Here is a 17,136-nt window from a genome sequence, read left to right as displayed (position 1 = left end):
CTGATTTTTTTGTGCCCAGCAGCGAAAGGGTTAATGCCTGCTTTCCTCTTCAGTATCCGCTAGTTGCAGCCCATGTTGTGATCAGTCCATGTCCATGTGCATTTTGTCCCCCAATTTAATAACAAGTCATTAAAAAAGTAAACAGTAATAATGACATTCCTCTCCAATTTTCTCCAGGACACCCTACCTGCCTGCAATTCACCACAAACATGACGGAGGCTGTAAAAACCTATAAGTGGCAATGCATTGAGTGCAAATCCTGCAGCCTTTGCGGGACCTCTGAAAATGATGTGAGTTGTTTTTTTTTTTAAATGTAAATTAGTGCTGGTGAAAGAAACTGCAATGACTGCCTTAGAATACTGTCCTCTGTTTCACTACAAAACTGTAAAACACTGGCAGCAGCAATGGGTCATTCCTCCATTGCTCCTTCAGTATATCTGAGCTCTGACTTGGAAAGAACCTCTCTAGTCCCGTTGCAGTAACTCATTTAATCATTTGTCTCTCCTGAGATTATCGTGGGTGCCATATAAGGCCACTTTAGATGATAGTATTTGTGATTTGGACACTTGTCCCGTAGAAACTGGACTGAAGCCACAAACCCAATGTCACATAGCTCATTGAACAGCTGTGATCTGGGCTGGATTTGAATGGGTGATGGTCTAGAGATGTTACCCAATTTGAAGCTCACATGAACTTTAATCTTTATGATAAAACCCTAAGCCATGGAAACATTCGGGTTGGAAGGGACTTTTTATTGATAATCTAGTCCAGGCCTGTACAACATGCAGCTCACAGGCCTCATGCGGCCTGCGGAGGCTCACTGTGTGGCCCGTGGGAGGATTCTAAATCCCGTGCACACGGCGCTCTGCGGGCAGCCCAGAACCCTTTGATTCCTGGCCATGGCTGAGATTTAAAGGGCTCAGGGCTCCCCGCGGCAGCGGGCAGCCCAGAGCCTTTTGAATCCCAGCCGCAGCTGAGATTTAAAGGGCTCAGGACTCCCCGTGGCTGTGGTCAGCCCAGAGCCCTTTGAATCCCGGCCGCGGCTGAGATTTAAAGGGCTCTGGGCTCCCCGTGGCTGCGGGCAGCCAGAGCCCTTTGAATCCCGACCATGGCTGAGATTTAAAGGGCTCTGGGCTGCATGCGGGCAGCCCAGAGCCCTTTGAATCCCGGCTGCAGCTCCAACGGCCAGGCTGGGATTTAAAGGGCTCCAACTCCCCTCAGCAGCAGGCGCTCTGGGCCCTTTAAATCACTGCCCCAGCCCAGCAAAGCTCTGGGTTCCCCCAGCCGCCGAAGCCCCGGGCCCTTTAATTTGCCCCGAGGGCTCCCAGCCACCTCTTCAGCTGGAAGCCCCTGGTTGATTTAAAATCAAGTATCATCTCCCCACCCCCAACCTTCCTTTTTGGCCCACAGCTGTTTTGGTGGGGCGGTGCTGGGGAAGGAGGGTTTGTTTCTGCAGGGCTGGGTGGTGCTGGGGCGGGGTGTTTCCGCGGGGCCGGGAGGTGCTGGGGTGGGGGTGTTTCTGAAGGGCTGGGGGGTTTTGGCCCTCAGCTGTTTTCTTTGGAGTAATGTGGCCCTCGCCGCTTTACGAGTTGTGCAGGCCTGATCTAAACTATTTCCTTTGCTCCGCAGCAAGATAAACGTCAAGCAGCTCTCTGGATTTTAGCAACAAAACAGAAAAAATCTTAAGCATCTGGGTGCATTCTGTTTTAAGAGCGAAGAGGGGATTTTCAGTGCAGTATATGGGTGTCACCTGTCCAAACATAGTTTTTTGTGACAATGTGAAGAGCTACAGTCCTCGTGATAGGAACAGCTCATTTACAGACCCCGCCTCGCTAACCTGCTGAACTTTGCAAAATTTGTTCTGTCCAGGCTGGAGAGCAAAAGGGTCCTGGCAAGAGGGGATGCTCTGGACTAGGTAACACCTTTTGAGAGGAGACTTAAGCTTGGCTTGTTTAACCTAACCAAGTGAAGGCTGAGAGGAGATATGATTGCTCTCTATAAATAAACCAGTGGGATAAGCACCAGGAAGGGAGTGGAGTTATTTAAGTGAAGGGCTAGTGCTGAAAGAAGAACACATTGGATATAAGCTAGCCATCAGCAAGTTGAGGCTTAAAATTAGGTGAAGGTTTCTGACCATCAGAGAAGTGAACTTCTGGAACAGCCTTCCAAGGGAAGCAGTGGGGCCAAAAACCCCAACTGGTTTCAAGATAGAGCTTGATAAGTTTATGGAGGAGGTGATATGACTGAGACTGCCTACAATGGCATGTAGCCCATCTGTGGCTGCTAGTAGCAAATATCCCAAATGGATGGAGATGGGACACTAGATGGGGAGGGCTCTCTGTTACTACAGATAATTCTTTCTAGGGTGTCCGGCTGGTAGGCCTTGTTCACATGTTCAGGATCTAACTGATCACATTTTTGGGGTTGGGAAGGAATTTCATTCTGGGTCAGATTAGCAGACACCCTTGGAGGGTTTTTTTGCTTTCTTCTGCAGCATGAGGCATGGGTCACTTGCTGGTTTGAACTAGAGTAAACAGTGAATTCGGTGTAACTTTTAAATCATGATTTGAGGACTTCAGTAATTCAGTCAGAGGTTATGGGTCTGTGATGGTGGTGGGACTCACCACCACAGCACGTCCTGCTGGTTGCTCTGGCAATTAGCTCAGTCCCTGGGGAGTGCCCTCTGCTGGTGGTGTCCCGTCCGTCATCTGTTTCTCGCTGGTGTCTGGATCCGTGTTGACAGACGTGGATCCGTCTGCCCTTCCTGCACTACCCTCCAGGCCATCTTCACCCACTTCCGGGGGAGGGGGTTAACAGCAGTCTATCTCTGCACCCCAGCCACAGTGGTCAGCCACACCCCAAAGTCTAACCCCTTGTGTCAGGGGTCTGGTTCAGTCCACTACTGCCATATTTAGTGGCTGGGTGTCAGTGCAAGGGAGAAGTGGGGGACCCAGGCCCACCGTGTACACTGGGTCCCGACCCAGGGACCCTTTGGCGGCAGCCTTCCTGCCCTCCTTCTCTCCTCTTGTGCATCTCCCTGGGCCGCTTCCCCTTCAGCCCCTTTGCACCAGCTAGGCCCTTCCCTCAGGGCCTGCAGCCTGGCAGGTAGCGGGTTGGAGTTCTCTTCGGTTCCCCGAGCCTGCCCAGGACTGCACTGTCCCAGGTGCTAGTCTCCTCACACAGGAGACAGACCTTCTCCCTTTGAAGGCCTGGGAGAGACTGCCTGCTCCTCTCCTAGGCAGTCTTTTTATGGGGCCTAGTCTAGCCCTAATTGGCTGGCTCTAATCTAGGCCCTGATTAGCTCTCAGTAGGCCCTTCTCTGATTGGCTGCCGGCCTGTGCAGCCACTCTGGTCTACTCTATGCCCCCCTTGCATGGGGGCGAGGCAGCCACCCCACCACAGGATCTATTACAGGAGTGTAAAAACAGCAAAGAGTCCTATGGCACCCTATAGACTAACAGACGTTTTGGAGCATGAGCTCTCGTGGGTGAATACCCACTTCGTCAGAAGCATGTCTGACGAATGCATGCATCTGACGGAGTGGGTATTCACCCACGAAAGCTCGTGCTCCAAAATGTCTGTTAGTCTATAAGGTGCCACAGGACTCTTTGCTGCTTTTACAGATCCAGACTAACACGGCTACCCCTTTGATACTATTACAGGAGTGGCCTATTATGAGATTCTGTGGCCTGCAATGTGCAGGAGATCAGACTAGATGACCATGATGATCCATTCTGGCCTTAAAGTCTATGAGAGTATAATGAAGTGGGAAATCCAATCTCATATATAGGTGTGGTCTGGGGGTAAATGTCTCTCCATTTATCTGATCTTGCTGGAGGATTTCCCCAGCTCAAAGGGAGATTTATCAGATAGAAACTCAAGCTGTCTTGTTCAATACAGATGTGGCCAGAAGGGGTCATTGTGGCAAAGTGAGGAGAGTGTGGTGGTTGACTCTGGAAGCAGAAATGTGAGGTTTTGTAAATCCATTCATGTTCCCTGTGTGCTTATTGTTAAAGCTGTGTTCAGATGTGTGCAGTACTAATTTACATATGCTTGTGTTCCCACCTCAGCAATAAACTAATCAACATTCTCTCTGTCTCTCTCTCTCTCTTGCTTCCCCTCTTTCCCCTGCCAACAATTTTGCTTCAGGACCAGCTGCTCTTCTGTGATGACTGCGACCGTGGCTATCACATGTATTGCTTAAACCCACCAGTATCTGAACCTCCAGAAGGTAACACGTTCTGGAAGTCTACACTGAGAGCCACAGCAGGGCCCGTGGGGAGGAGGGAGGAAATTCAGAAGGTGGCCTTGGACAAGATGAGTGAAGGAATTGGGAACCAGACTCAGAGCAATGAGGCAGAGGCAAAATGTCAGGTAGCTTTGTTGTGCATGTCTGATTGCTGACAGTTGGCTACCAGTGAGGCAGATCAAGGACCCAGTCCTGAAGGAAAACAAGAGACCATTTGAAAGGGCTGGAGATTCTGTACTGGTGGAAGCCTGAGCTAGAAGTCTCCTGTCTAGTGAGGATGAGGGCTGACAATTTGGTGGGTCTGGGCCCTCTTTAACATTAATCTACCTCTCAAATATGGGAAGTTTACAATACTCCATGTTGGAGAAATGTGGGAAGTAGGCTGTCCTTCTTGACCTATGCTACATTTCAAGGGAGAAAGCAATCTCAGTGGCATTTCCTTGTGAAAACCTGGTAAACGAGAGAACAGCTCTCCTGTGTTTTAAAGTGACTCAGAGGATTTGGGAAATCTGCTAGGTTTGGTTCACTAGAGAAGTTCATAGTTGGACACTTCTTACCTGAATTTTGTGTTCTTCTCCAAGTTATTGTCCCTACAGGTGTCCCACATGATCAATCAGAGGTTTTTTTTTGTCAGCAGTGTCTGCAGCTCCTCCTGCATGCTAGTCATCCTTGTGCTTCGGACCAAAGATACATAGGAAGGGCAGACCTACTGCCATTCCAGTTCCTTCTCAACTGCCTGTGGCTAGAGACTGAGCATTGTGGTGTTCACTAGATTAAACATTTAACTATCCATTCTCCATTTCTTCTGTTTTCTTTTTCTTCCTTTTATTTTTAGTACTCTGTTTCTTTTTCCCCTGCACAAGTTTGTGCCTTTGAGGGGAGGGGTTCTGTTCCCTTTTTTGTCGGCCATGGTTATGGCCTCCACCACCTCCAGCCTTTCCTCACTTATGGCCTCACTTCTGTGGGCTGTGACCCAAATCCTGGGATCCAAACCTTGCCAGACCTGCCAGTCAGTAGTGGGCATTCTAGCTGCCCCCAGCCTTAGAGAGTCTCATGTCCCGTTGAAGTGCAAGGTCTGCTCTGGATTCAAGAGCAGATCAAGGAAACTGAGAGAGGATAGAATGAAACTGCTCCTTATGGAGTGCTCCCTGAGACCTACAGGATCACATTGCCCTCTCCCCTACCCTCCATACATTGGCTTCATCTTCTCAGATTGTTCTGGTGATTTCTTTGGCTCTAGCTCTGTTTAGCAAAAACCAACAGGTAACTCCAGAGGCCCTGAAGCATTGAAAGAAGAAGAGATCTTGGTCTCCTGACAAGGAGTCTAAATGGAGGGAAAAGTCACCCCAGAGACCAGAGTCTAAGGAGACTTTGCATCCTGCTGTGGGTACTGTTGAGATTCCTGCCTCCTTCAATATTGAGAACCCAGTATCGCTGAAAAAGAACTCCAGCATGCTATGTACTGAAAAATATCTTGGCAAACAATCCTGCTTGGCACCAGCCTCAGTACCTTCAGAGTCTTCCAAGCACAGGGATTCTTCAAAGAAACCTCCATCGACCCCAGCTCTGGCACCCTCTGAGGGCCACAGACACAAGGAGTGTGCAGACCGCCCATTTGTACTGTCTCTGTACCACTGGATTCACCTCAGCTTGAGGAGTACTGCCCTGGAAACCTGGTACTGACCTCATTCCTCTCCCATGAGGACCACTGTGTGACAGAGACTTGAATCTCCTCTCCTGAGAGGCTGAGGGCCTTTCTGCAATACAAATATACCAATCGGTACTGCAGCTCCCTCACACAAAAACTTGGGCACCAGTATTGATTCAGATGCCAATACCCACTCAACCTCCAGTACTGACTCTCCTAGCCCCTCTACTGGAGACAGCGGATGACAAATCTTCAGGATCAGACATCTTTATCTAAGATTTGACTACCTTCCTATTTCAACCTCCCACCCCAGTGGTGTATCCTAACAATAAGACTTCAAAAACTAGTCATCATCTATCCCACCAACCCTGGCAGAAACACCCCTGGGGATCCTGTTTCTTTCCCATATGCCCTGTCACACTGGGCTTTATGGAAGCCTGGGTCCCTTATGATGACTGATTTGATAGACTGTTCTTATGTAAAAGGGCCACCAGAGGAGCAGCCACCAGTACCCAGTGAGCCTGTCCCCAGGTTCCTGCTCCTCAAAGGAGTAAGAACTAAGAGCTGAAGAGGAGGCACCTCTCTCCAATAAATCCTCTTCATCTCCAGATGAAACCATTTTGCTCCCTTCACCATTCAGTATGGATGATCATAAATTTTGTCAAGTTCTGATGAAGAGGGTGGCCAAGACTTTACAGATTCCCTTCTAGGAAATACAGAAGCCCCAGCACTTCCTTATGGATATTCTTTATAGCAGGGGTGGCCAACCTGAGCCTGAGAAGGAGCCAGAATTTACCAATGTACATTGCCAAACAGCCACAGTAATATGTCAGCAGCCCCCCATCAGCTCCCCCGCCACTCCCAGCGCCTCCTGCCCACTGGCAGCTCCACTGATCAGTGCCTCCCCTTCCCTCTCTGCACCTCCCTATTAGCTTTTTCATGGCATGCAGGAGGCTCAGAGGGGGAGGAGCAAGGGCATAGCAGGCTCAGGGGAGGGGATGGGAAGGAGTGGAATCGGGGCAGGTCCTGTGGCAGAATCAGGGGTTGATCAGTGAGCACCCCCCAGCACATTGGAAAGTTGGTGCCTGTAGCTCCAGCCCCAGAGTCAGTGCCTACACAAGGAGCCGCATATTAACGTCTGAAGAGCCGCATGTGGCTCCAGAGCCACAGGTTGGCCTCCCCTGCTCTATACCATGTCTCATGGCAAAATATCCCTGCCTGTTAATGATGCCCTGTTCTCTCCAGCATGTAACATATGGCAGACATCTGCTAACATCTCACCTACATGGAAGATGGCTGACAAAAAACTGTTCAAGGGCTCTGAATACCCTTTTTCCCATCCCACCTCCCTGGTGGTCAACACAATCAGTGAAAGGAACAGACAGCGCTGGTTGAGATCTGCTCCTCATGATAATTAGCTCAAACACCTGGACCTTCTTGGATGCAAGAGTTATTCTTCAGCTGCGCTACAGTTCAGGGATGCCTTGTTGGTGAAGTACAACTCCCCCAATTACATCAAATATTTTATAGACCATCTGCCACAGGAGCAGAAGGACCAATTTCAGGCCCTTATTTCAGAAGAAGAGACAATTGCCAAAGCATCCTTGTAAGCCTTACTCAGTGTGGCTGGCACAGTCTTTCACTTTGTCTTCAATTATATTTATGTGTTGAGGTTCATGGCTGCAATCCTCTGGTCTTCCTAGAGTAGTGTAGAATACATTAAAAGATCTTCCGTTGGAAGGGCTGAAGCCCTTCAGCAATCAGATAGATGAATCCCCAAACTCTCACAAAAACCCTGCAATCCTTGGGCATTTACATCCCTGCAACAACAACAACAAAATATAACAAGTCACAGACAGTCCAACAGTCTCGCCCAGTTCAGTATTTCACCTTCCACAAGCAGTATTCTATTGCTGCCTCCTAGTCACCAACTTCATCCAAGTGGCCATTTTGGCCTATTGGTTGACAGTCATGAATCACCACGCTGTATGAATCCTTTGCTGTAACATTTTGTCCTCCATCCACTTATGGTGATTCTCTCTCCCATTTCACACCTTCCTGGGAGCTCATCAAACAGATGGATACTGGAAATAATTTCATCAGGATACACCATCCCATTCAACTCCTTCCCCCTTCTCCCTGTCCCTTTTCAAGAACCTTTCTCATCAGGGTCTCTTGAAGCAGGAAGCTCAATCCCTCCTGTTATTGGGGGAATTTAATTGGTTCCTCCCAAATTCAACAGAAGAAGGTTTTACATTTTTGCATTCATCTTCCACAAGGATTCATCTACCACAAGGATCATCCTCATAGTTGCATCCATGCGAGGTTGGGGAGCTCACTTTCAAGACAACACAGCACAGGGCAAATGGGCCCCCAGGAATTCTAGTTCTACATCAACATTATTGAGCTCAGGGCAGTCCAATACGTATCCCTTCACTTCCTACTCAGGATCCAGGGTTACTCCGTAAGAGGCATGACAGACAACAGAGTGAGGATATACTACGTCAACCACCAAGGAGGTGCAACATCCCAATCTTTATGTGCAGAGGAAATAAAGCTCTGGAACTGGTGTCTCACCCATCAAATTGACATCTGAGCCCATCTACCAGGTCTGCAGAACACATTTGCAGACACTCTGAGCACACATTTCTGCCAGGATCACAAATAAGAACTGAGCAATACTATCTTTCAGAAGATCTTTCTCACCTGGAGTTCTTCAGTGATAGACCTCTTTGTGACTCCAATACAAAATGCCATCACCTCTGCCTGAGGGGAGGACTTGGTCACAACTCCCTGGAAGATTTCTTCTTCTGCCCTTAGCCTTAGGTTCTGCTATACACTTATCAACACCATTACTCTTCAGAGTCCTGAATAGGCTAAAACAGCAGAAAGCAGTGGTTATCCCCTTAGCTCCAAAATGGTTGAGACAAATATAGTTCCCACTCTAATCTAATCTTGGGCCTAGAACAGGATTGTTCTCTTGAGCTGCAGTCTGTGCTGCTGAATGGTAGGAAGCCTGTCCTGAAGAAAACCTACTGTGAGGGGCCAGATGCTGACCTGTACCCTGACTTACTTCACTGCTTCCAATGAGCCCAGCTTCACTGCCTTGGAACTGACACAGTAGCCACAGCTCCTCATTGGCAGCTGGTTTAGCAGCTTTGCTTATAAAACTGGTCTCCCAGCAGATCAGCAGCTGCTAAGTGCATATCATATCTGCAACTGTGCTTGCCTTGTTCCAGTCCCTGCTCCTGCTTTTGCTCCAGCCCATTCTCCATTAGCTTCTGGCTTTGATCCCTGGCTCTGCTCCTGGCCTACAACTCTAGCTCTGGCATTCAGCTTCTGTCCTGGTACTGACCTTGGCTTGTTTCTGGTCTTTGCCTACCCTGGACCCAGGGTTAAACAGTAGGCTGAACTCTCATTTCAACCACTGGGCCTGACTGAACATGGCTTGGTTGGCAACACCTACCTGCAAAAGTGAAAGCATTTCTGGCTTTGGTGCACAAGTGTCATTCCCCCCTTCTGAGTCTTACATCTCTATCATATGTGACTACCTCCTAAATTGAAAAAAACATAGGCTTATCATTCAGCTCTATTCAAGTTCACCCAGCTGCCATTTCAGCCTCCCACCAGCCAGTGGAAGGGGTGTCACTTTTTGTGCAACCTGCCACTACAAGATTCCTGAAGGGATTGACCAATATCTTTCCTCACATAGGACAGTCTGCTCCACTTTGGAACCTTAATTTAATTCTCAGTGCCTTGAGAAACACCCTTTGAACATATGGGGAGTTATTGCCTGCTGCAAAAACCTGCATTTCTCATGGCCATTGCTTCAGCCAGAAGAATAAGTGAATTGGGAGCTCTTATGGCTGACCCACCACATACTGTGTTCTACTTGAAGCAAGATGACTTTGTCCTCATGCTTGCTTCTTATCTGAAGTCGCATCAGACTTTCACATCAACGAGGTCATTCAGCTACTGTTCTTTTTTACCCCAATCCTCGTGCTTCAAGGGAAGAGACCAGTCTCAAAACTCTCTAGATGTGAAAAGAGCCTTTGCTTTCTATCTCAACAAGACTAAACCCTTCAAATCCTCTCCTAGGCTTGTCTCCATTTCAGAGAGAATGAAAGGAGCTCCTCTTTTCACCCAAAGACTATCTAAATGGGTCTTAGGATGTATCTTAGAATGTTACAAAGCTTTTGGGGTACACCATCTATGTAGGGGACTGCTCATTCCCCTAGGGTGAAATCCACCTCTATAACCCCACTTAAGAACATATGATTGCACACATTTGCAAAGCTGCTGTCTGGTCATTGGTGCACACCTTTTCCCAGCTTTATGCTGTTGTTCACACCTCTAGATCAGCTGCAGCCTTTGGTGAGGCTGTGCGCCAAGCTGTTCTGAACTTGTAGCTCAGTACCCTTCTCTGTACCTGAGGTATTGTTTGGGAGTCACTTAACATGGAGCTCCCATAGGAACAATAACTCGAAGGAGGAGAATTTTCTTACCTGTACAGTAACTGGAGTTCTTTGAGATATTATGTCCCTAGGGATACTCCACTCTGCCCTCCCTTTCCTCTCTGCTTCAGAGTCCTTGACTTTGAACTTTGGGGTTGAGAAGAAATTGAAGCAATGGCAGATCTGCCCCTCCCAATATATTCTCCATCTGGAGCATGAAAATGTGTAGGGTGCAGGCACAGACCCGTGGATGCTGTTGGTGAAAAATCTCTGACGAAAGGTGCATGGGTGTGCATGCACACACATGGTGCACCCATAGGGTCAAAACATCTTGAAGAACTCCAGTTACTGTAGAGGTAAGGAATCTCTCCTTTTCTTCCCCTGTAGAGTTTATAAATGCCCTAATTAGGGATGGTCTTGTGGTTTAGGCCTGTCTCTAATGTTTTATGGGAATGATTTTTTTTTTGTTAATCCACATACAATGTCATTAAACATAGAGTCATAATGGCCAGTGAGACTCCATCTTCTTGTTGTGTTCAGGCAGCATATGCAGTGCCTCCTTGACATATTTAGACGAGCCAAAACTATTTAGAGTAGTTTTCAGTGCTGTTCAGACCATCTGTACCTTGGAAAGGGAGACATTTTCAGATCTGTATTATTTTCAGTACATAGTTATGTCCTTGGAAGAAATGGCACATGAAAGTGTTTCTGCTGGTTCTGATTTGTTAGTTGACTTTGAAACAGAAGAACTGGCCCATTGATCTACTAGTTCTTGAGGTTAGTTGGCCTCCAATTAAAATCAACAGAGCCTAATAGAAACTGGCAGAGGCCTACAGAATGATTCTAATGGACTGTACTGGAATGTCCACCAGGGCTGAGACAAGAATCATTACGAATCAACTGTGTAGCCATGATGTGTAAGACCACAGGAGTTTTACATTTTTTAAAATTTTGCTAAAGAGGAAACCAAACAAAACGAAACTGATAGGGAGAAACTTTTTGGAAATTGAATAGTCAAGATTTCTGTTTAATTGGGAATGCCAGGATTAAGTTATCAAATGGGAAAAAGTATTGTGAGGCTGCATATCACAACTGATCAGTAACTTCTGGGGTTAGTCTGACTCTAAGTGAACAACACCAACTGGAAAGGAGCAATGCTTTACTTGCTTCAGGAATACATTGGAAATTCCAGTTCGGGGAGATACCTTCAGTCCCATTGAAACCATCCCTAGCATACAATCTCAGTATTCAGAGTTAATACTGTGCATGTGAGATTGATTGATTGTTCATTGATTTACAGGGAGCTGGAGTTGTCATTTGTGCCGGGAACTACTCAGAGAGAGAGCATCAGCTTTTGGCTTTCAAGCCTAAGGAGCTCCAGGGATCAAGATGCAATTTGGTCCTGGAGTTGTGGTACCAGCGCACAGTTCCCATCCAGAACACAAAGACACATGCACACACACACACACACACACACACACGTCGAAGAGAATGGACACTCAAGTATGAGAAGAGATAACAATGGTATTTATTGTCAAAGAGTAAGATTTCACTAATATAGTACCTCCTGGGTTCTACTAGAAGAAACATGTTCTCCTTTTAATGCTCCAAATGGAATCTCTTCACTGCTGTGCATGGTTGATGCTGTATTGTAATAGGCTCACATGCACTAAGTTAAGGGGGAAACTGTTATACTGATACTAAGAAATCAATTTTGTGCGGCCTTGTGCTTTTTTGTTCGGTCTTCTTCATAAAGAAAGAAATAGCAACATAATTCCCAAAGCACTACAGATGAGATGCTTTGGTTGGGATATTGAGAAGCGTTACTCCTCACAGGCTTGACTGAAAACTGCTTTACTGCAACACTATGTAGATCTAGAGAGGCTTTGAAGGTTGTGGTAGTGCCGTTCTTCCTGAGTCATGAATAACATGAGCATATTGCCACTGAGACAGGAACTGATCTAAAATTCCTTGGGTGATAGTTTCTTTGCTGAATCATTAAACCCTTTGATTTTACTGATATTAGAAATTTGATTTTAGTGTAAATGAAAGAAGAATAGAATATATATAGACTCAGAGACACTTACTCCAGCTTTCTTTAATGTTCAGGGAGACCATCTTAAAGTGGCGCTGTTATATAGTTCAGATCCAAAGCCTGTTTTTTATTTAAAAAGAGGTGAAGAGTAACGGTTTACAGAACCTGAAAAGAAAGATGGTCATGGTGGTTTTAAAATTTAAATAAAAATAGCTTTCCTTTATTTAAACAGTCCCCTGCTGTGTAGCACACCCAAACAAAATAGCATTGAGCTCATGTATCAGAACCAGGAAGCGTCACTGTATTGTCGCTGTCCAAACTAAGTGAAATGGAGAAAAGTGAACAACAACAAAACAAAAGGACCAATAGAGAATAAGTATTTTTTTTTAACAATCTTCTCCATTTCAGTAATTGAAGGGGTCAAACATGGAAGGACTATTTTTTAAAAATATGATTTTTAAGGTTGCAAATATGCTACTCCTGATTCTTCCAAGTATACAAGAATTGTCTTATCTTGGGTGTGACATATAAAATCTGTTTATAAACAGATTTAAAAGCTTGCATGACAGGAGGAATGTAATATAGGTTGATGAAACCCAAGCAGCATGAGTGACTCAGGATGCCTATGCAAGATGGTAAGGTTGCATTTGGGATATACATATTAATTGAAGCCTCTCTGCAAAATTATTCACCCTGAGGATTTAAATTGACATTGTCAAAATAAATGTAATTTAGTTTTAAAAAGGTCCTTCCCTGTGTTACTAATAACAACTCAGACTGTTAAATTTAAATGAACTGTATACATTTAATTTACTTTTAATTTTTTATGTGGTTTGTTTAGCTTTTTCACTTCTTTCAACTTGGACACAGAAACGAGTCTGGTCAGGTTCTCAGTCTTGTTCTTGTGGACTCACACACAGTGCAGTTGTGTGTGAGTTCACAAAACTGCCCTGGAATTGTTTCAGTCCCACAAAAACTGTTTTCTTTAAATTCCAATTTCTTTAAATGGTACCTGAGCACTTTATTTCTAGCCCTGTTGCACCAAATCTACCCCTCATGCAGCTCTATTGTCTTCCCCTGGGATTGATTTCATCCATTAGTAGGGGACAATGCCCAAATTTACCATCCTCAAACTATTAGATAGTGTCAGTAGAAAAATGTGCAAAAATCGTCTCTCTGTGTCACGCATTGGGAGGGGAAGATAGGAGCTTAAATTTCTACTACAGGCCTACATTATTCAATCCTAGACCATTAAATAGGATTTGTGTCTACAGAACTACAATAAGATGATTGACATACTGTTAAAACAAGAGCATTTTAAAACTTTACATGACCAACTTTCTTTCAACATCATGGGGCAACATGCTGAAGCACTTCAAACTATTCATCCCCATTGTCTCATCCAATTCTCTGAGTGGCCCTCGCCTTTCTTTTCAGCTCCCTCCCATCTGTAAGAATCCCCTGAGGAAGAGATAAGAGAGTCTGTCACAATTCTCCAATGCTGCCATGCACATTGCCGGCTTAGCTTCTCCCAGCAGATATGCTGGATCCATAACTAGAGACTAAGTAGGATACAAGATTCTAGAGGTGCCCAGACCTTTTGGTACAGAAAGCTGCACTGGCAGCTTGCCAGGAGCTGGATGGCCACATCTTATTTGCACACATATTTGCATACATTTGTTAATCAAAATAAATTGCCATGACTTTCATATTTGCCTGTTGTTTCAGTTAAATCCTCATGAAAACTTACAAGGGTTTAGCTGTGTCATCTCCACCCTGCACTTTCAGGAAACTGCAGCAGAGGCCCATATCCTAGGACTCCAGGAGCCTCAGCTGGCCTATCAGCTGAACCTCTGTTCCTCTACTCAAAGCATTAACAAGGACTGATTGTTTTACAGCCTCTGTATCCCATATCCAATCTACCAAGGCAGAGTTAGTTAGCTACACTCAAGAATCAAATGTATGAGTCCAGATTAACAGTAACTTTCTTGTCATGGTCCAGTTACATTTCATTCATTCAGGCTTTACTCTCATATATCTATGTGCACAGACAGTTCCAGTTAACTTCTAGCAGCCTGATAGATCCAAAACCTTCACCTCTCTGACATTAAGATGTTCCTGCAACTTATATCTCCCCGATTCACAGCCTTATTCTTAGGCAATAGGCAGGTACATTCTACTCAGTAACAATTCTTAGCATGTACATAGAGCTGGACAACTTCAAAGTGCTTTAAAACATTAATTATTTAATCTACACAATGCCCATTATGTTAATAGTGCTGTACCCTTTTTACAGAGGCACAGAAAAATTATACCATGTCTTGCCCATAGTCATACAGTGAAAAACTAGGGAATAGAACTTCTGACCCTGATTCCCAATCAGCTTTTCTAACCATTGGGCACATTTCCTTCTGCTACTCCTTTGCTGTACACTTATTTAAAGGAACAATCCACAATAAGACAATTTTCGAAACCCAGCATAATCATGACATTCTCATAGGCAAATTAGGGAAATGTGGTCTAGAGCAAATAATATAAAGTGGGTGCACAACTGGCTGAAAGACAGTAATCAAAGAGTAGTTATTAATGTTGGCTGTCAAACTGGGGGAAGGGTATATCTAGTGGTGGTCTGTCCTGAGTCTGGTACTACTCAATATTTTCATTAATGTCTGAGATAATGGAGAGGAGAAAATCTTGTAAAATCTATGGATGACACCAAGCTGGGAGGGGTTGCAAGCACTTTGGAGGACAGGATTAAAATTTAAAATGACCATGACAAATTAAAGAATTGGTCTGAAATGAACAAGAGACCATGCAATTAAGACAAGTGCAAAGTACTTCACTTACGAAGGAAAAGTCAAATGCACAACTACAAAATGGGGAATAACTGGCTAGGTGGAAGTACTGCTGAAAAGGATCTGGGGGTTATAGTGGGTAACAAATTAAATACGAGTCAATGTGATGTAGTTGCTAAAAAGGCTAATATCATTCTGGGATTATTAACAGGTGCCTTGTATGTAAGACACAGGAGGTAATTGTCCTGCTCTGCACAGCAATGGTGAGACTTCAGCTAGAGTATTGTGTCCAGTACTGGGTGCTACAGTTTAGGAATGATGTTGAAAAATTAGAGAGTGTTCAAAGGACAGCAACAAAAATGATAAAAGGATTAGAAAACCTGTGAGGAAAGGTTAAAAAAAACCTGGGCATGTTTAGACTTCAAAAAAGAATAAGCCTTCAAATATGTTAAGGGCTGTTATAAAGAGGACTGTGATCAACTGTTCTCTTTGTCCACTGAATATAAGAAAAGAAGTAATGAGCTTGATCTGTCGCGAGGCAGATTTAGGTTAGATATTAGGAAAACCTTTCTAATTATACGAGTATGTAAGTATGGAACAAGTTCCAAGGGAGGTGTGGAATCCTCATTTCGAGAAGTTTCTAAGAACAGGTTAGAAAAATACCTGTCAGGGATAGTCTGGTTTTACTTGGTCCTGCCTCAGCGCAGGGGGATGGACTTGATGACCTGCTGAGGTCTCTTCCAGCTTTACACTTCCGTGATTTGATGATCCTAAGCTCTAGTGTAAGGGAAAAACATTTTGGAGACTCTGTCGTCATGCTTCTCTCTCTGTTTTCATGGTAGGAAGTAACACTTTGCAAATTGAATAAATATCCATTCAAAGTTGAACAGTTTTCACCTTTTTTATTTGTTTCTTGGGAATGTTGTTCTTAGAGGCTTTTAAAAAACGAAATTGGTACATTAAAAACTAAATGTTTACAGTAAAGGGGTATTTCCATTGGCTCTGGAACAGCTATGTGAGTTGTTCGCAGCACTTGATATGAACCAAATACTGAGGGTTAGACTAGGATAAAAAGATGTTTTAAAACTGCTAGTGAATACCTGTGAACCGATACTTTTAAAAACTCCAGTATACAGTGTTTTAATGCAGATTGGAGCAAACTACCAAGGGAAATGGCGGATTGTCCATCTCTTGAAGTTCTCAAATCAAGATTGGATGCCTTGTTAGGTGATGCGCTTTAGTCAAACACAATTATTGTCAAACAGTTAGTCAAACATAGGAGTAACTGGGTGAAATTCTATGGTCTGTGACATACTGGAGGTCAGATTAGATCAGCAATTCTCAACCAGGGGTCCGGGGCCCCATGGAGGGTCACAAGCAGGTTTCAGTGGGTCCGCTGAGCAGGGCCAGCATTAGACTCACTGGAGCCCAGGGCAGAATGCTGTAGGGCTGAAGCCTGGTACCCTGAGCCTTGCCACCCAGAGTTGAAGCCGTGCTTGAGCAGCTTAGCTTTGTGGGGCCCCCTATGTCGTGGGGCCCTGGGCAATTGCCCTGCTTGCTACCCCTTAACCCTAGCCCTGGCTTTTATGTGCAGAAAAATAGTTGTTGTGGCAATGCATGCTGTGGGGTCCTCAGAAAGAAAAAGATTGCGAATCCCTGTATAGATCATCTAATGGTTCCTTCTGGCTTAAACTCTAAGGATCTATTGAAACACACATTAGCTGATCGAGGTGATGTGAAAATTCAGCTCCTCTCTGTACCAGGGCCCTGAAATGTTTTTCATTAAAACATATTTGGTCACACATTTTAACCCACCTTCCCCCATCTTTTATCCTATTTTAGATGAGCCCTTAAAATGCAGTTATGGGAAATGATTCACCTGTGTTGGGACAGTGAGTTGCAAACTGCTTCCTGTGTGCCCATGGGAGCAATTGCATTGAAAGAGGCAGCCTAGC

General features: G+C 45.1%; 1 protein-coding gene across 5 annotated transcripts in view; it reads left to right on the top strand.

Annotated features, from left to right (window-relative positions):
- Positions 1-16,068, top strand: part of DPF3 (double PHD fingers 3) — a 269,649-nt gene extending 253,581 nt beyond the window's left edge. For 3 of the 5 annotated variants that reach the window (XM_075065416.1, XM_075065420.1, XM_075065419.1), the window contains 2 exons: positions 178-290; positions 4,150-4,904. In XM_075065416.1, the coding sequence (XP_074921517.1) occupies positions 178-290; positions 4,150-4,404 (368 nt within the window). In that variant the 3' untranslated portion in view covers positions 4,405-4,904. Of the gene's footprint in view, positions 1-177; positions 291-4,149; positions 4,905-11,651 lie in introns of those variants that run through there. The other 2 variants (XM_075065418.1, XM_075065417.1) reach the window with 2 other exon arrangements.
- The last annotated feature ends 1,068 nt before the right edge of the window (positions 16,069-17,136 follow it).

This window comes from Chelonoidis abingdonii, chromosome 4, assembly GCF_003597395.2.
Source record: "Chelonoidis abingdonii isolate Lonesome George chromosome 4, CheloAbing_2.0, whole genome shotgun sequence".
NCBI lineage: Eukaryota > Metazoa > Chordata > Testudines > Testudinidae > Chelonoidis > Chelonoidis abingdonii.
The sequence above is the reverse complement of the archived record's forward strand: the minus strand, read 5'-3'. Positions and strand labels throughout refer to the sequence as shown.